The sequence below is a fragment of the Ascaphus truei genome, unplaced genomic scaffold, assembly GCF_040206685.1.
Source record: "Ascaphus truei isolate aAscTru1 unplaced genomic scaffold, aAscTru1.hap1 HAP1_SCAFFOLD_944, whole genome shotgun sequence".
Lineage (NCBI taxonomy): Eukaryota > Metazoa > Chordata > Amphibia > Anura > Ascaphidae > Ascaphus > Ascaphus truei.
In genome coordinates, this window is record NW_027457283.1 from 106,995 (window position 1) to 127,383 (window position 20,389).

Sequence of the window (20,389 nt, forward strand, 5' to 3'; positions counted from 1 at the left end):
GGGGTGTTGTACCTGCTCATAGGGGCTTGGCCATCTCCACAGATTTTGTCCATGTCACTTGGTGATGGTCTCTTAGTCAGATCAAGCTGCTGCCTTTTAAATTAGAATTACTTTATTGCTTTGTGCTGTTATATATTTTCAGCCTGTAGCAGCACAAGCTCTTTTATGTTGTATGTTCTCATCACAGAACAAGCAAACGGAGAGAAATTAGTCTGGATAAACTGGCCGGTTTCACCAAGAAAGGGAGTAGGTTTCGCAGTAAATGTGGGGTGGCAGGGTGAGCTCTGTGATTAAATGGGGAGTTCACTTCTGCTCCATGAAACTGCACAGCTTATTTCATGCTGAACAGAAGTTCTGTTTATTTACAGTATAACAGTTTGTTGACTATCTTCTGTCTGACAGGAAACATTGCAGGTGGATGAGGATGATTGTCCGGAGCTGTTGTGGTGGAAGTGTAAGAAGTGGGCGCTTCACGTCATCACGCGTCTATTTGAGCGGTAACGTTCCTGTTTAGTCCTGTACCAGGTGACACGTTCCCTGGGCAATCAGGGAGCTAGTGGCCTGTGTGGCGTATTGACGGGAGTACCACACTTTTGACCCCCCTAAAAAAATATATATCTATAAAACGAGAGAGAGCCACGCACTTTCTCTATTCCCTTCCCCCATGGCCCCTCCCAAAGAAAACGTCACTGTCCTGTGTTCACTTGGTCCTCCTCAGAAGCCTTTGAGTTTCTCATATAATGTTAATAGCTTTATCCCCTTAGCATGTCCTGTTCTTAAAATAAAAAAACAGCATTTGAAAGGGTAAAACATTATACTGCAAAAAATGGCGAGCAGCATGGATTGTTACATAGTACATAGTTACATAGTTACATAGTAGATGAGGTTGAAAAAAGACGTACGTCCATCAAGTTCAACCTATGCTAAATTTAGACAACAGATACTTTATCCTATATCTATACTTACTTATTGATCCAGAGGAAGGCAAACAAAAAACCCCATTAAGGGGAAAAATTAATTCCTTCCTGACTCCAAGAATTGGCAGTCGGATTAATCCCTGGATCAACATCCTTCCCATGTATACTTATTTGGTATATCCCTGTATACCTTTCCCATCTAAAAAGATATCCAACCTTTTTTTGAACAAATCTATTGTATCTGCCATCACAGTCTCCATGGGTAATGAATTTCACATTTTAACTGCCCTTACTGTAAAGAACCCTTTCCTTTGTTGCTGGTGAAATTTCCTTTCCTCCAACCTTAAGGAATGGCCCTGAGTCCTTTTGTACTGCCCGTGGGATGAATAGTTCTTTTGAAAGCTCCTTGTATTGTCCCTGAATATATTTATATATTCTGCTGCTTTAAGACCTGTTTTAGTTACGCTCTCTTCACAATTTGTAATGGAACTACATAGCATCCTTGTCTACTCACTGATTTCACTCTTAGAAGATCCATGTTCAATTTTTGTGTTTCTGTTTCTCGGCTCGGTTTTGTGGGTTGTTTGTGTCCACATTGCACCACACATCACTTTGTGGGCTACTATTACTAAATCCCAACACATCCTTCTCCTACTTCTCACCCTAATGTGACTATTTAGTTCCCCATGTCTGTGTGGGCTGGTCATGGTCCCCTTTATCTCTCCCTCCAACCCCCCATGGCATGTCTGTGCGGACTGGTCATGGTCCTTTTCCTCCCCATGGCATGTCTGTGTGGGCCTTTCCCAAAAGTGACCAGAAACAACGGCACACGAGAATGTAAATATCTCAGGAAAATCTGGCCTCCCCTTATCTTAAACATGACTCTCTGCTTCCGTTCCAATAGTATGACGTTCCCTGTAAGTCATAAGACCCCCGGTGTGCCAGCCCCCATGACCTACTGGATACGTCGTAAGGGTAGCCTGGAGGTAAAGTTAGAATATATTAATGGGCTAATGATAATGAATTGCAGTCTTTATAAACCAGGGGTCTCAAACTTAGTCCTCATGGGCTACCAACAGGCCAGCTTTTATCAATATCCCTGCTTCAGCACATGTGGCTCCATCAGTGGCTTAGTGGAAGACTGCACCACCTGTGCTGAAGCAGGGATATTCATAAAAACCGGCCTGCGCCGTATGCACCTGCCCCCTACGCGCCATACCCACCGGCGCTGCCAACACATGCACCCGCACACCATGCCCCTGCGCCTTATGCACCTGCGCCTGGCGCGCCGGCACCAGCCTTGGATCCATCAACGGCAGTCCCACTACCCCAGGCTGCGCGGTGCCCTCCAGTGTCCCGGGCTCCTGCCCCGGTGGACGCAGGAAGCGTCGCTGATCCGGGGAGCAGCAACAGGAGCCGTGCGGTCAAAAGACCCAGGACCGGTCACCCAGGTGCACAAGCCGCAGGATCAGGTGAGCATGATAATGCAGCATTGGAAAGTAATGAGGATGATGTTGATGGTGATGTTAGTGATGGGGGGTCAGTTAGGTCAGGGTCGGACTGTGAGTCCCAGGGGTCAGACAGCGAGGATAGTGAGAGCGCAAGAGCGAGCAGCGAGTAAGACGCAAGCAGCGGCGCAGACAGCGACGAGACCCCAGGGGTAAAGAGCATAAGGGAACAGGTAGAGGCGCTGAGCAAGGCGGTAAAGCTGAGTAGGACAGATAAGGGAAAACGCAAATCGCGCAAAGACAAAGGGGCGGCTTCCACCCACAGCGGGGAGGATTCGTTTGCAGTCGAGACTAGCTCCCTGTACACTTACCTGCCCAGGAGAACACAGAGAGACATAGGTAACAGAAAGTATGTGGATATGTTTAAGCTGTCTGAAAAGGGGCGAGCAGAGAGGAAACGCGCGCGAGAGGCGGGCGGAAAAGGGCAGGTAGTGAGGAATAATGCGAACTGGGTTATTCGTTTCATTGTGTTCGGGGACTGTTTCCTTTCAAAACATCCCAAGGAATTGCATAATGTGATGAAATACATGTGTGATACAGAACATACATGACGAACACGGGTGGTCAGCGTGGTGAGATTATGATGAGCATTTCAGGCACAGGTGGCAGGGAGATACACGGTTGAGTCTGGGGAAGATGGACATGGAACTGTGGATGAAGCTAGTGGGAAACACGAGCCGGGGGGGTAACGCGCCCGTTCGCAAGGGGCCGGGCGGTCGGCCCGGGAGTCATTCAGCAAGCAGAGGCAGCAACGGGGAGTGCTGGGCGTTTAACGATAAATACTGCAGATGGGGGAGAGTTGCAAGTTCAAACATGTGTGTAGCCAGTGCGGGGGTAGCCACCCAGTTAAGAAATACTTCAAAGCCCGGGGCAACCGCAGCCATGGGAGAGGAAGGGAGGCACCTAACACAGGCCCCAACACCGGTCAGCCTTAGCAGGCTGAGCTATTGGTTAAGGGGGTACCCCAACCGGGAGAAAGCAAGGTTCCTGGAAGGGGGATTTAGAAAGGGGTTTTACATACCAGTGGGGGGGGGGTGGGGTGGTACAAGCTAGGGGTGTTAGCCAGAACTTGAAATCCGCTGCAACACACAGACACATAGTTAAAGGAAAAATAGAGAAAGAGATAAAATTGGGGCGTGTGGCGGGCCCATTCGCATCCCCCCCTATCGCCCAGTTAATTATTTCCCCGCTGGGTGTAGTGCCAAAAAAGGACCCGGGCAAATTCAGGCTAATATAACACCTGTCATACCCAAGAGGGGGGTCTGTGAATGACGCCATAGACCCGGAGCTATGCCGGGTACAATACCAATCATTTGACACCGCCATAGGGATAATTAAACCATGTGGGGAGGGAGCACTATTGGCAAAAATCGACATAGAATCAGCCTTCCGGCTGTTACCTTTGGCCCCCAGCAGCTTCAGATTCACAGGGTGTAAATTTGAGGGTGCGTATTACATTGATAAATGTCTCCCCATGGGTTGTGCCATTTCATTGAGGCTTTTAGTACTTTCTTGCATTGGTGCATAGTCAGTCAGACGGGGACTAGCACAGTTGCGCACTATCTGGATGACTTCCTGCTGGTGGGTCCCCCGGGTTCACTGCAGTGCAACAGTTTGCTGGAGAGAACTAAGGGGATCATGAGGGAATTGGGGGTTCCCATAGCAGAGGAGAAAACTGAGGGCCCAACAGAAATCCTGTCATTCCTCGGTATAGAGATTGACACGCTGGCAAGGGAATCACGCTTACCCGCAAACAAGGTCAGGAAGCTTAGAATGAGCCTAGGTCAGTCAGGGAGGCCAGGAAGGTGACCCTGAAACAAATGCAGTCACTCCTGGGTCTGCTAAACTTCGCCTGCAGAGTAATCTGGGTGGAGACGGGGCTAACTAAGAACATGGCTTTCCTGGAGTTGTTCCCCATTGTAGTAGCGGTAGAGCTATGGGCCAAGGAGTTAGCGAACAAGCACATAATATTCTGGTCAGACAATTTGGGGGTAGTGGAGGCAGCGACCGGCCTATCGGCTACGTCAACACCAGTGATAAGGTTGTTGCGCAGGCTGGTCCTGCAGTGCATGCAGGGGAACATAAACTTTAAGGCAAAGCACATCCCCGGGAAGCTTAATGTAATTGCAGACGCACTATCCCGCTTTAACTGGCCTGCATTTAGGCGAGCAGCCCCAGACGCGCAGGCAAGAGGTTTGACCTGCCCAAATTATCTGTACCAGCTAGGGCAGAGGGAGTGATGACTTTGGTGCAGCAATCGCTAGCCCCCCACACCTGGAAGACGTACAACAACACATGTCGGCAATGGCGCAGTTTCCGGAAGACCCCGAAGGGGAGTGGTAAGGTTAGCAGAACCCATCAGCGAATCAATTTTTTACTTACTCAGAAGCGGGCGGGCATGCTAAGTGGTAAGGCGGGCGGTACGCTAGCGGGTATTGATTTTTTCCTGAAGTTGGGGGGGCAGACAGACATCACCAAGGATTTCCTCCTCAGGCGAATACTAATCGGGTGGGGCAGAGGGGAGCGCAAGCGGGGAGTTAAGAGGGAGCCGGTAACGGTGGAGAGGTTACAGAGCTTGAACCAAGCAGCAGAGTCAGTATGCGCAGGACCGTTCAAAATAAATTTATTTAAAGCGGCTTTCACTTTTGCCTTTTTTGGAGCCTTTAGATTAGGGGAACTTGTAGCAGCGTCAAAAACTAGCAGGGACACTGGCCTTTTGCTAGAAAATGTGATTATAGGGGAGGAGACAGTGGCATGCCGCATACACAGGTCAAAAACTAAACAAGCAGGGAAAGGTGCCTGGGTGCACCTGAGACGGCACGAGAATAGGAAGGTATGCCCGGTGAGGGCGGCAAAGCGCTACGCCAGGCAGCGATCGCAAGGGGGCGAGGTTTTCCTGACATAAAGATACAACTCCCCTAACCAAGTTTCAGTTTAACACGATTTTCAAGCGTTGCCTGGAGGCAGGGGGCATAGATGCCACCAATTTTGGGACCCACTCGTTTCGGATTGGGGCAGCAACGGTAGCCTCCGAGCAGGGGCTGCCGATAGCGCAGATTAAGGAATTGGGTAGGTGGAAGTCAAACGCATACAAGGGGTACATTAGGTCCCAGCAGGGGCGCAAGTAGATGATCGTGCAGTTTCTAACATGTTTTCTGTCTTCACAGTGGGAGAAGCAGGTGCAGCGTGGGAAGTCTGGCTGATTGGTCATTCTTTCATGTACTGGGCCAGGGAGTGGGCGGCGAGCACGCTGGGTCTGCAGTTGGGAATCCCACAGGAGAGCATGAAAATACGATGGCTGGGTAAGAGAGGAATGTGCTGGAGAGATTTGGTGCCAACCACCACAAGCGCGCTAGCAGTTTACGGCAGAAAGCCCCACGTGATAATGATCCACCTGGGCGGGAACGATATGGTGGCCACCAAGTCTTTAGACGTAATCCTCCAGATACACGCTGACTGCGCCAGACTTAAAGCCCTATGGAATGACGCAGTCATTATTTGGTCAGAGATCATACCTCGGCTGGCATGGAGGGGGGCGCGCAGCTGGGTGGGCATCGAGAAGGCAAGGCGAGAAGTCAACAGAGACATCCGTAAGTTCATGCTCACTTGTGGGGGGCTGACGGTGAACCACAGGGAATTCGAAGACAGGGGGCGCAGGTGGCACAGGAGGGACGGGGTACACATGACGGACGAGGGCCTGGATATTTTTATTGACAACATTCTCAGGCCGTTGCAAGCGATCAGCAGGCAGGGTTTAGGGTCACAGCTTGGTGTGTGGGGTGAGTCCCCAGTAAGTGGCCTTAATGAGTCCACCGGGTGGCGGAACTGTCAGGCCAGTCATCATAGGGACACCGTAAATACCCAAAATGGGGCTCCACCCGATGCGGATGAGCCGCCAGGTAACAGTCCCCCGGAGAAGATCGTGCGGGCTGGAGGCGCCGACGCAGGCGGTCGGTCGCTGTACCCCTGGCACCAATCTTAGGTAGCTGGGCTCTATCCTATGTGGGTAGGCCCACGCGGCCATAAAAGGGGGGACCTAGTGTGTACGGATGACGGGGCCGTGGTAAGGGGCGAGAGTGCCCCTCACGGCGGAGACTGTGTCTCCCGGTTGACGCGTGTCGTCATTTATGGCCTGACAGTTATTTGATAGTATTGTTAAACAATAAAGCTGTGACCATTTTTACTTCCACAAAAAACTGTGTTGTCTAAGTTTGTATGGTGGGGTAGGCGAATCCCTCGGCAGCACTGGGTCCAGGTTTTCACCTGCTTCACCCCCCACATACCAGCACATCCGTGAGTGTGTTAGCAGTGGCAGTTTGCGGCATCGTGGATCTCTAGAGGCAGAGTTGTGACATCTTCCTACCAGGTTTCGGTTCCAGACAAGGACATTGTGCTACGGGCTTATTAATATTAGCTTTGCTGTAAGTAGGGTTTCAATTTTATCCGTACCGGATGTCATTGCTATATAAGTGTCTCTAGCCCAACATTCAAGTGTTTGTTGTTTTTATATTTATTTTAATTCAATTGCATTAAATTTGTAATCATTTTCTTGTCAACCTTATCAGTGATTTTTTGTTTTCAGTTGCACTATGATCTTTTTCTCTTTTTTTCTTTTTTGTTGTTGTCTTATTCGTTTGTTTGTCATTCTATGAGACTTCATTGAAGAATCTGCCTTGGATCTCATCCCAGCCGTATTGGACTTTATATTTGGTCAGGCTATATTTATATTTTCTTTTGGAGGCGCCGGTTTATTTGTTTTTATTGTCTGTATTGGTTTGTGTGGACCTTTTTTCCTGGCAGCCCCCACTTTAACATTTAAAGTGTGTACAGTATATATTTTATGTTAGTCACCTAAGTGTCACTATTTGTTATTTTTAGCATTAGCGCTGTTCCCACGACCCTTCCCCTTTATCTGCAGTGATATTATGCTTCACATCTTGACACCAGTGTGACACTGTGTCTTTCTTTCAAGGCTGACATATTTGCAAGGTTCTTCAGAGTGAGGAGTATGAAGAGGTGGAGGATAAGACAGTGATGGCCATGGGCATCCTGCACACAATCGATATTGTCCTGACCGTGGTGGAGGATTACACGGAGGTGAGTGCACTCTGCTACTGCCTTTAACTGCTCTCTGCTGAGTGATCCCGCATAGCACCTTCTCTTTTCCTCCACTGTCTGCTTTGTTTGTTTGTGCCTGGATATTATTCTTTACTAGGAGACCTTTTTTTTTCGGTATTGTAGCCTCTTTTGTTTTTTTTCAGGTAAAACAGCAGTTGGAGGAAATATGTTTACAGATCATTGGCCTTGTTTTGCAGAAACACATCATAGGTATCTTTCAAATATTCATGTTTTAAATAACAGGACTCATGAGCCTGGCTGGCCTTTATGCACAAACCCAGGTTTTGTCTGGTTTCCAAACATTGGTTTACTACACATACACTGCATATAATATTTTTTTTTGCCATAGATCTAGCAGGGGTGGCAATTTTTTGGGGTTGGAGGGCCACTTGACAAGCTTGGGTAAACTTTGCGGGCTGCAAATATAATGTAGAATCTACACAAAGTCTGGGGTCCGCAAAGTTTACCATAGCTCCCCTTCTCGCAACCGGCATCTCACCTACCCACCTCACTCTCTGCTTCACTTTCTCACTCACTTTCCCCCTTCTCTTTTAATAATCACTCTTCTTTTTTTAATCTTCCCTCTTCGCTCCTCACTTTGATCCCCTTGCTCCTTTCTCCTCCTCCCCCTTCCTCCTCCTTGCTCCCCTTCCTCCTCCTCGCTCACCCTCTTTCTCCCTCACTGTCCTTCAATCTCCCTCCTCTCCCCAACTTCCCTTCCCCCTCTCCTCTGGTCTCTACGTGGGGTGCGGGCAACGGAGGCAGCAGCAGATGCTCTGCGTGCGTAGGTGACGGCACTGTGGCTGCATGCCCACCCATACGGTGATTTATGGAAGTTGGGCCCGACTTTCAGTCCATCCTAACTTCCATTTTAGGACCACCTGGGTGAGCTCCAGCCATGCTGCTGTCTCAGCTGCCGAGCTGCTGCTGCTGCCACTGACGCTGCCTCAGTCGCCTGCACCATAGGCAATCATCCGACCTGCAGGCCTCACTTTGCCCACCCCGGCTCTAGAGGAAGAGAAATCTTTCCCGTCACTCTCCACGGCAAGCAAATTCTGCATCATCCCTGCTGTTACAATAAAGAATATATTTTCGGCAGGTGACATTTCTTCAGCCTTGGTTGGTAATTCCATAGAGCAAGAATCTCCCCTGTAATATTTTTTTTTTAATTTTTTTATTTTTGTATTGTTTGATATAGGTGTATGTTTTTTTTTTTTTATAAAATGTTTTACCAGGAAGTAATACATTGTGAGTTACCTCTCGTTTTCATGTATGTCCTGGGCATAGAGTTAAGATGACATGGTTACAAATACAGTTACATAAGTATATTGTAATACTATTGCCTTTTAGCTGTTTAATTTTCAAAAGTAATAAAACAAGGGATAAATGCTGCACACAACAATGTAATAAAGAAATTGATACAGTTACTGGTGCTCCCTTCAATGTACGATCGGCTGCGTCCAATCCACGGCATACAATAAAAATAGGAGATGGGGCACACGGATTTCAAAAATAATGAAAATGTATTAAAGCATACATTTATTAAAGCACATGCTTTAATACATTTTCATTATTTTTGAAATCCGTGTGCCCCATCTCCTATTTTTCTTATTTTCAAAAGTAAACCGTTCAGATTTGATTAGTATTTCCTCTTACGGCAGACCTTCCAGCAATCTGACTCGGCTCAACTACTTTTAGGTTTTCTTAGTTTAGAATCTGTAGTTTAGTTCTGATATATCCTTTTTAACGAATGTGTTCTAAGAATATCGTAGCTTGAGTATGGTGTATTCTTCCTGGAGATTTAGAATGGTCAAAATCAGTGTCTGCTTCCCCTATCCATACACCGGTCATGCCATTCTATATTGGAAAAAATGTGTTGTATGGTGCTCTAAAGAAAAAAATCGTAGTCAAAAATGGAATAGTATCTGGAAAAACAACCCTATATTGTATATGTGTCCAATAGGATGTAACCTGGTAGAAAATAATCCCACATAGCAAAGCGGTAAGGATAAAATCATATACACCTGCCGGTGACCAGTAGATAAGACATCCTATAACTTTACTGGACAAATGAATGAATGGTGTCAAACTGGATTAAACTCACTTGGGATAGTTGTCCACGATGAGCAGCAAGTCCAATGTATCCAGTGACCCAGGGTTGGATGTGCCTCCGTTTGAAGATGAATATCGGAGAAAGAGGGCTGGAAAACGAAGCACTATATCCAGTGCTGATGATGCAGCAATAAACCACCAGGAATGCGTTCCCATAAAATAAAGCTATTTTAATGGATCAAAAATATGGTACAAAACACACCAACGCGTTTCGGACTATGAATAGTCCTTTATCAAGGTGAATACACAAACAACATAAGGAGTGCAATTTATACTGATCGCGGCACCAATTGCGTTGACTTCCCGGTGTGACGCGGGCACAAGACCTGTGACGTGGCACCAATTGCATTGACTTCTGGGTGTATCATGTGACGCTAGCACATGACCCACGACCGGTAGACGCAGCACAAATGCATAGCCCATACCAGCGTGTGGCGTCACCGCGCAGGGGGACCAGAGGGGCGTGGCATGCTTGTCAAAGAAAGAACACGCAATGCCAAAACAAACCCCTGAGTCCGTATGGTGGAAAAGGCGCGTGACGTCACCACGTCGATTGGCACGTGACAGAACGTCACAATGCATTGTGCTGCTAGGCAACATGACCCCCACGGGTCAGAACCAGAAGAAACAAGTAAAACAAAACTTTATTAACATTAAACTATAACACTCTCAATGGTTACCTTTATGGATACACAAAGACATGTAAATAAAATCAAGTTACAAAAAATAAGATTAAAAACAATGAGTGATACTCAAATTACAACCTCAGATATTGGGTATCCATAAATCGTAATTACGAATCGTGCATTGCTTGTAATGGTTATGAAGAACATGAATATAAAGATGTTAAATAAAATAAGGTTACATGTAAATATAAACAGAACCTGTCACATAACATACATAAAGTTAATCAAAACCCCCGGAGAACAGAAAGTAAGTGAACAGAGACTGGGATGCGACTGATATCATTTTATAATTTTAGCTAAACCCATTGTTATTAAATACACAATAGATAATTGATTAACATATTATAACTCACAAGCATCAAATAGATGTACAGTTAATTATTATCCAGACAACCTGTGCTGTTGCCAATAACATAATACCAAGAGACCTTATGGAGAAACACTTTCAAATATCAAATAGAAGAGGCCCTATATCCCAGTCTGAATTCAGACCATGAGGGATACAGGTTTGTAAAGTAAAGATCCAATAGAGTTCTCTTCTATTAAGGATATTTAATCTGTTGCCTCCTCTAATCGGACAAGGTACATGTTCAATACCCAAAAATGACATGTTTTTTACATCGCCCATACCGCAATTGCTAAAATGTTGGGACAATGTTGTACCATATTTTTGATCCATTAAAATAGCTTTATTTTATGGGAACGCATTCCTGGTGGTTTATTGCTGCATCATCAGCACTGGATATAGTGGTTCGTTTTTCCATCCCTCTTTCCATGCCATTCTATAGATCACCACTACTCTAAGTTTTCTTTTGGGGATATCTCCTTCAAAACGGGAAATGACTTGGATTAATGTCTTGTATATAATGTATAACCCTGTTCACTTGATGTAACTATGTATTTGTAACCATGTATTTCACATCATAACTCTGTGCCTAGGACATACTTGAAAACAAGAGGTAACGCTCAGTGTATTACTTCCTGGTAAAACATTTTATAAATAAATCCAGTAACCACCAATTTTTTTCCTTCTGACTATCTCTCTCCCACGGCAAATGAAATTCCAGTGCTTACCTAGGCTAATTTTTAGATCAGCGTATGCCATATACACACAGATCTTTTCTTGGTACAGTACGCTAAAGTATATTGGATTCTGCCTTTGAATTTTCTATGACCTTATTGCCAGGTATGCAGGGAATTATGGTTGACAAGTTCCTGACCCACCATTTAGTTTACCAAAATCAATCCTTACGTTCTCCTTTACTCGCTGTTGCACACTTCCCACCCAACCTCTCTCTAATTTTTCAAACACCTTGGATATGGACTTGCCCTATTCTGAAGTGTATGACACTGCACGCTTTAATCACCTCTCTCCAGAGCAAACTCTGAGTAGAGTTATGCATGCCTAATATTTATACAGTACTAGTGTCCGTAATTCTAATTTATCGCTCCTCTTTCTATGCCACTAGGAATTGAAGGGAAAAAGCCCTGCCCAGTTGGGGGGTGGAGGTTTCATCTTTTAACAAATGAGAACCCAGCACCCTTTATATGGCTCCCTGCTCTCCTTTAAACCCCCATTTTTAGTTGTACCTGTCAAGGGGGTAGATTTGTTCCTCACAGGGTTTATTTTTTGGTACACTTTGCCTTTTGGTCTTCCCTGTTGCTAAGCAAAAGAGAAGATTTGGTTCCCTAGTGCCAAGATGCATCCGTCTGGTCAGTGGGGAAGAAGCGGATGTGTAGGGATGTAGTCAGGTTTACTGTCCCCGTGACTGCGAGAAATTACGTGTAAATCCCCAGCATTTATTTGCATTTTTGCGAACACAGTGACTTAGCTTCAAAACTGGAGTTTAGAGTCGGCCATAGTACTTTGCAGGAACAGGTAGGCGGTGCTAGTGTGTCTTAAATGTAAATTCAATGTAAGCCTTCCCTTATTCCCGTTCATTTCATACGAGATGATATATCTCATTTTATTTCAATGTAACCTACCACTTCTTCCCCTAAACTTCAGAAGACTTAAAAGTATTTTTAAAGTATGGCATGGTTTTATTAGAGTATAGGGAATGACAGTTTAAGGACAAGTAACGAAGACTTTGAATTATTTCAATCATTTTCAATTCTCTTACAAAAATACAGTTGTCTTCAACGGATCGTCTTCTTTTAAAAAAAAATATTTTTATAGGTGATCATCATAAGAACCACAGAATCCATATTTAGTGTCCTGGAACTAGATTCCATATTCCTCTGTCTCCCCTTTCAGTTTATGGGATTCATTTCTTCCTTGTTCAGTTGGCTGTTATTTCCCCTGTCTCAGCAGCTTGTTGTATGAGAACATGCAACATTATTGCTACATGTTGTTGTTTCCTTAGACATTTCTGTGAGTTGCTATAGCAACCCCAGCCTTTCTCTCAAATGGGCTAGTCTGCTTTCTCCCCCTCTGCCTTGCCCACAGATGGTCTGTCCCCAGGCTATCTTGCTACCCAGAATACACTGGGGCTTCCTTTTCCACCTTCTACACTGGCTGAGTGAGTACCCCTCCTGTAATTGCTCCAGTGGCAGGGCCGAATCCTTTTGACCTGCCCTTAACTACAAAGCACCCACAGAGAGACATTACACCAACATCTCTTCCACAAGTGCCTGTCTTTATTGCTGCTTTCCCTAAATAAAGTGAAGAAAAGATACAGGACTTGTTGTGCTTTAGAAAGAGGGCCGAGTTGAACCTATCTGGGCGAATCATCCTACACATGACCCTGGCCTCCAGAATAGTGAAAAGGAAGACCGTGTGTTTTGGAAATATACATACAGGAGCTGCTACTCTAAGACTTTATGCTAACACAGTACAGTCACTGCACACAGCCTGCAGCAGCCTTTCAAACAGCAAGCAGCTTGCACTGCACACAAGCCTACAAACTCAGTCAAGGCAGCAGCACTGCACTCAGACTGCAATATACACAGAACTTTGATTGTCTTTTCTCTGTTTGAGCCACTCTCTGCACAGCTCCATAGTGAAGAGCTACCATCTCACCTACCCCTGCGCATGTATCCTGGCTGACGCCACCAAGGGCCACGCCACCGGACACCCGCCAGGACACGGTTCAGAGCCACCGGACACCTGTGAGTACAGCCACCCCTACGCTGAACGCTGCAGGACACCGCTCGGCATCATCTGAGACAGTCGCCCATCTCTGACACAGGTAAAAGACCACACGCCACACGCACTGGCTAAAGGCCTACACACACCTACAGCATGGCAGAACTCAGAGCCTCACCTGATATCACACAGGAGCGTGATCACTCGGACACAGAGACCACTGCGCAACTGCAACAGGCGCAGGCAGACGCAAGGCCTAAACGGACAGTCACAGTGACACAAAAGGCCCGCGAAAAATATGAGACTGACATTGAAGCGCACCGTGCTAAATTAGAGTTGGCCTGGGAAACAACCACACTTGGGATATGCAATGTCGCCGGCGCTGGTAACTATGTACAACAGCTCAAGCAGGCAATAACTCAATTGAAGATAGATCACTTGCGCTATCAAGCAGTGTCACAGGCATTTTTCACCTATCTAACAAGAACTAACACGGAAGATAGCCTGCAAGAACGCGACCTGCAAAAGGCGATCGACCTAGAACGTGATGGCATCATGCAGACCACCATGACGGACGCCCAAAGCGAGAGAAAAGAGCTCCTCCTGGAGACTGCGTCACAGCGCTCAAGCACATCCAGACACTCATCAAGGTCAGCAAGATCAGCGCAATCTAACGCATCCAGTGCAAGCACAAACCCAAGGCGCGAGCCGCCGCAGAGGCCGCACGTGCCAGGGCTGAATATAGTCGAAGAGAGGCAACCGTAAGAGCAGGAAGAGCGCGCATAGAAGAGGAGCAGACAGCCCAAGCTGAAGTCCTAGAAGCAGCCGCGCAACAGGACAGCGGGGAGCAACCGTACAGACGGATAGCCTCAGAGGATCCAGCCCAACGCACTGAAGACTACGTAAGGAGCCTCTTCAGTGTAAACACCAGCGCACCATCTCAACACGGAGGGAGTGACTCCACAGACACAGAAGACTTGCTAGGTCCACGAGGAGAAGACGCTGTTCCTTCAGTGGGACATGCTGCCTGGGATAGCCACAGCCGCAACAGCGATCCACACGCCAGCGCGCACACGGATGCACCACAACAGGCTCGCAATCCAGGTACACCCACACAGGAGAACACAGCCCCTCACACTGACCAGCAGCCATCACGCGTCCACGCCAAGGAAGAGGCGACCGCACGGACCCTCCCAGCAACTACCTCAGAACACGACCAACATGCCGATGCCTCAGGCCTGACCGACATAGCCAAGTACATGATCCGGCGTGACCTGGTGCAAACAGGACTCATCGGCTTCGACGAGCGCCCTGAGAACTACCGGATGTGGAAGTTCACGTTCAACAGCTTGGGCTTCTCGGCAATGGAAGAGCTCAACCAGCTATTCAAGTTCCTGGGGAACGAATCCAGGGAGCACGCAAAGAGACTTCGGTCAGCAAACGCGAACCAACCCCAAGTAGGCCATGACCTAGTGTGGGAAAGGCTAGAAGAGTGCTACGGTAGCCCCGAAGCAGTCGAGGATTCGCTCTTCAAAAGAGTCGACAGCTTCCCCAAGATCACAACTAGAGACTACTCGAAGTTACGAGAGCTCGGAGACCTGCTGCAAGAGCTGGAGTTTGCAAGGAAAGACCATTCCTTAACAGGTCTCAACGTCTTGGACTCAGCTCGTGGAGTGAGAACCATCTTGGAGAAGCTACCCTACAACCTCCAAGAAAAATGGATTTCCCAAGGCTCCAAATACAAAAGGGAGAAGCAAGTCGCCTTCCCCCCCATTCTCATTCTTCTTGAGCTTCATTCGCGAAGCGGCAAGGACAAGGAACGATCCCAGTTTCATCTTAGGTGCGCAAACCACACACAGTGCGAGCTGCCTGAGGAATGAGAGACCAGTGGCGAGATACGGTAACACTCAAATGCCCATCTCGGTCCACAGGACGGACGTGCCTCCCACGACCCAAACTACTCCCGATCAGTCGGTCGCCAGAGACGAGGAACCAAGGGACCCAAACAGGGAATGTCCCATACACAAGAAGCCACACCCACTTAACAAGTGCTTTGGGTTCAGTATGAAGTCCCTAGAGGAACGTAAGAGGTTACTTGGAGAATTCAGAGTTTGCTTCAGATGCTGCGGTTCCACGACTCACCTAGCCAGAGACTCTAAAGAAGAAATCAAATGTACAGTGTGCAAAAGTGACAAGCACGTAACATCTTTACATCCAGAGGCGCTGACACTCCACCAACTCAACAACCCATCCTCCGTAGCGGAGCATGGCGGGGAGGAAGGAGGAGAGACAACATCCGTCACATCTCGGCGCACTGAGGTTTGCGGAAAAGAAAGTGACAAAATGTCCTGCTCCAAAATATGCCTTGTTGCAGTGCACCCCCAGTGTCAACCTGAGAAGGCTATTCGAATGTATGCAATCCTCGACGACCAAAGCAACAGATCATTGGCGAAGACAGAGTTCTTCAACCTATTCAACTTACAAGACAATGCCTCACCCTACACCCTCAGAACCTGTGCAGGGTCAACAGGGAGAAGAGCAAGCGGTTACGTCATATGTTCAGTGGATAACAGAATGAAGATGGCTCCCCCCACACTCATCACGTGCAACCACATGGCCACAAACAGGGACGAGATTCCCACACCAGACGTGGCACGCCATCACCCGCACCTCAGAGGAATAGCCAACGACATCCCGCCGGTAGAACAAGGCGCCAAGATCTTGCTGCTGCTCGGTAGGGACATCTTGAGGATACATAAAGTCTGTAATCAGCATAACGGACTCCACAACGCACCATACGCCCAAAGACTTGACCTAGGTTGGGTGATAGTGGGCAACGCGTGCACTGACAAAGAGCACGGACAAGACTATGTTGACGCCCGCAGAACGGTGATAACAGAATGTGGACACACATCCCTCTCTGAACCATGTGTTGGCCATCTCCAAGTGACAGGAGGGCCAAGTGAAGAGAAGAGACAAGGTCATACCCTTGATCGACAAGAACATCCTTACATCAAGGGGATGTGACAATGGCCTAGGATGCTTAGTGGTTCAGACAACCAAGGATGATGAGTCGACTCCACTGAAGGAAGAAAGTAACCTCCCAAAGGTGACCAACAAAGGGATCATCCAAAAGACAATAAACAAGCGGACGATCCTCCCGCGGGCAATGGCACGGCTAAGATGTACAGTTGTTCCTCTCCACAGAGTAACAAGCGACAAAGCAGCCAGCTGTCACGGCTGGCATAGCCGCAAAAGATTGCGCCCTACAGGTGAAGCCACAGTGTCAAAAAGACTGTCCTCTCACACGTCAAAGAGACAGTCGCAGAGTCATTTCACAAAGGAATTTACAAGGACAAAAGAGACTGTTCTTCGTCATGTCCAGGGAGAGAACAACCTCCTAACGGCAGTTAACAAAGAGGCACAAAAGATGATGGCAAACGCCAACCTAAGATTGCACAAAATAGCTGCCAATAGTGCCATAGTGATGAAGTCGTTCCACGCAGATGATCGCGCAAACAAACTCAAGAATTTGGACCTGGGGGCCGACACGCCTCCCATACAGCGGAGCCTGGGAATTAGCTGGAATCTTAAAACAGATACATTTATGTTCCAGGTAGCCATCGAGGAAAAACCCTACACACAACGCGGAGTCCTGTCCACTATTGACAGTCCTTACAACCCGCTAGGATTTGTAACTCCTGTCACTATACAAGGCAAGTCTCTCCTCAGAGAAATGTCCTTCGAGAAGCAGGACTGGAAAGAGTGGGAAACGTGGAAGTATTCCTTGAAGACTCTTGAACATCTTCAGATCCCACACACTTACTCGCCTATATCTCTCACCGCTACACACAGCAAAGAGCTTTGCCTGTTCTCAGATACCTCCACAAAGGCCATGGCAGCGGTGGCCTACCTAAAAACCATGGGCGTGGGTGGAAGTTACCATATCAGGTTCATCCTTGGCAAGGCTAAGCTGGCGCCACAACCCGACAGCACTATACCCAGACTCGAGCTATGTGGCGCAGTGTTAGCGGCAGAACTGGCAGAACTTTTCGAAAACGAGATGGACTGCAAACCAGATGCTGTCAGATTCTACACAGATAGCAAGGTGGTACTGGGCTACATATGCAACATGAAAAGAAGATTCTACGTATACGCGACCAACCGTGGAGAAAGAATCAGGAAGTCGACCCAACATGGAATTGTTAAAACCTTTTTAAGGCCCACCACAGAGATTATCCTCCTAATGCCTAAATCGAACTATAACAAGGAAGAACTGACTACCAGTTCTGTGGACTCTGAGAGACATTGTGGTGCATCAAGCTAACCTAGAGCTGTGCATTCGCTTACCGAGATGGCAAAGGACTTCAAGCTGGTGGTACAGGCCAGTATCCCATCGTTATGTGCAGTGTTCGACAAACCTATACATTTGCTCGCCCTGGGCGAGTGGATTTAACCCCCGGGCGAGTAAATATTGGCCCAAGCAGCACACGTTTGGTACTAGGTGGCGAGTAGATTTTTTTGTGTGGCGAGTAGATTTTTTGGTGATTTGTCAACCACTGGTTATGTGGACATGAATTTTGCATTGTTATGTTATATTGTACATATGTTCCACATATACCTAGACTATAGTGGTATCTCCAGATACCAGACGGGGAGTGTCCTGGAACTAGATTCCATATTCCTCTGTCTCCCCTTTCAGTTTATGGGATTCATTTCTCCTTTGTTCAGTTGGCTGTTATTTCCCCTGTCCCAGCAGCTTGCTGTATGAGAACATGCAACATTATTGCTACATGTTGTTGTTTCCTTAGACATTTCTGTGAGTTGCTATAGCAACCCCAGCCTTTCTCTCTAATGGCCTAGTCTGCTTTCTCCCCCTCTGCCTTGCCCACAGATGGTCTGTCCCCCAGCTATCTTGCTACCCAGAATACACTGGGGCTTCCTTTTCCACCTTCTACACTTGCTGAGTGAGTACCCCTCCTGTAATTGCTCCAGTGGCAGGGCCGAATCCTTTTCACCTGCCCTTAACTACAAAGCACCCACAGAGAGACATTATTCAATCACCAACATCTCTTCCACAAGTGCCTGTCTTTATTGCTGCTTTCCCTAAATAAAGTGAAGAAAAGATACAGGACTTGTTGTGCTTTAGAAAGAGGGCCGAGTTGAACCTATCTGGGCTAATCATCCTACACATGACCCTGGCCTCCAGAATATTTAGAGACCAAGAAATGTTGCGTCCATCACGTCTTTCAACTGCTGAGTCAGTCAGAAAGCGCCCATGGAATCAGTTTGTTCTGCAGCAGAAAGAAGGGATCTATTGATCTGTGGATTCTGTCCACAGGGTGACACAGATGGAACCTATGACCCATGAAAGCAGTCTCTGCAATGTGACACACTGACATAAACAGACGGGACTTCCTATTGACTTCTATAGCTAGGATTTGGTGAGATTAAAGTGTTAATTGGTTCTATCTTTGTGAATTCCTTTTATTTCTTGCAGAGTTTTATGAGGAGATCCTGTCTTTGGCATACAGTCTGACCAACCAGACCATCTCCTCTCAGATGTGGCAGCTTCTAGGCATCTTGTTTAAAGTCTTTCAGAGGGATTGCTATGAATACTTTACAGGTTCGAGATAATTCAGGTTTCGTTTATTTGCCCTTGTCTAGCTGATCAATTTTTTTTCTAAACTGTTTATTTGCAAGATTTCGGGCTTACAGAAGAGAAGGGTAATGGGACCCAACATAAATTATAGTAGTAAGATATTTATACAAAAAGACCAAAGAAGAGGGTAAACAGGAAGGAAAAAGGGATAAAAACAAATCGGTCCAAGTAAGGCCGCGGCTTGTAGTATAAGTAAAAAGTGCCTCCTCGGGGCCTGATGAAGCTGCACATCGTGGTGTTTGTATGCGTGACCTCCGGAATACTTGGCAGCAGAGACCCGTCCACCTTACAGAGAGCAGTCACTTTTTTTACTTTTACTACAGGCTGGCAAGCTTCTGAGGCCTATTTTGGACCTAATTTGTCTGATATAAAGTCTGTATTGATGCTCGGGAGAAGGACACTTCTTTCCCTGAGAGATGCTTAGAGTTGTTTCAAAATGGTGATGCTAAGAGACTCGCAAGTATTCTCAAATTTGAATTGTTTGCCTACCGCGCTGTCCCTTGCACTGTCCCTTGCACTGAGACTTGCCTCTCTGAACCCCTAAATTACTATCGGGATGTGAAGACGTACTTTATTTGACTGTTTTCTTGTTTGGAATCATTCATCTTTAGTTTTCCTTCACGCATATCTGCAATCCACAATATTCTGGGTCAGTTTGAGTGACGTTATCCAGGCCAATTTCAATTTGCTATTCCCTACGAGGATGGCGGATGCATTTCCTTCCAAGGATCTGAGTCTTTATTCTGGTGGCCGTGCTGATATTACTTTCTTCTCTCTGGTTTATCGTCTTGCATGCACGGACGCTATATTGGGGTCTCCGATTATTTTTGCAGTTGACACTTATGAGTTCTGTTATCGTGCTGTTTTTGTATGTACAGTATGTCTTTATTTATATAGCGCTTCACAGTAGTAATACAAACGACAATCATATAAATAACAACCAATATAAATGACACGATGGGAATAAGTGCTTCAGACATAAAAGTAACATTTAGGAAAAGGAATCCCTGCTCCAAAGAGCTTACAATCAAATTGATTACAAGCAGTGGCTAAAAAGTCTTTAACATCACCTGCAGTACCCTCCGTTCGTTGATCCACGTGTAGTGAGTCAAACCGGCTTCTGCTGCGGACGTCAGGGAGATGTGCGCGCACAATCTCCTCCTGATACTCAAATCCCGCGGGAGTTGGCGGCCGGGGATGAGACTGGATAGCGGCACAGCAGGCTCTGCTCTATTCACTAATTATATGTGGATAAACAAAGCGGACGGGCTCCAAAGTGTGGCGGATGACTCCTTCCT

The 20,389-nt window shown here is 46.9% G+C and overlaps 1 protein-coding gene and 1 pseudogene across 1 annotated transcript; both read left to right on the plus strand.

The window, feature by feature from the left end:
• LOC142486548 (importin-8-like) overlaps positions 1-7,524 on the plus strand; it is a 56,561-nt pseudogene extending 49,037 nt beyond the window's left edge.
• LOC142486549 (importin-8-like) lies at positions 7,424-19,175 on the plus strand. Its single transcript, XM_075585129.1, has 3 exons — positions 7,424-7,522; positions 7,687-7,753; positions 18,930-19,175. Exons 1-3 carry the CDS (start codon positions 7,460-7,462, stop codon positions 19,064-19,066), a joined length of 267 nt encoding a protein of 88 aa, XP_075441244.1. The 5' UTR covers positions 7,424-7,459; the 3' UTR covers positions 19,067-19,175.
• Positions 19,176-20,389: the final 1,214 nt, after the last annotated feature.

Excerpts from the sequence above, each read along its gene's own strand:
- LOC142486549 (XM_075585129.1), top strand. The coding sequence starts at position 7,460 with ATGGCCATGGGCATCCTGCACACAATCGATATTGTCCTGACCGTGGTG. Across the intron at positions 7,523-7,686 it reads TGGTGGAGGATTACACGGAG|GTAAAACAGCAGTTGGAGGA; the intron begins GTGAGTGCACTC and ends GTTTTTTTTCAG. Across the intron at positions 7,754-18,929 it reads TTTGCAGAAACACATCATAG|AGTTTTATGAGGAGATCCTG; the intron begins GTATCTTTCAAA and ends TATTTCTTGCAG.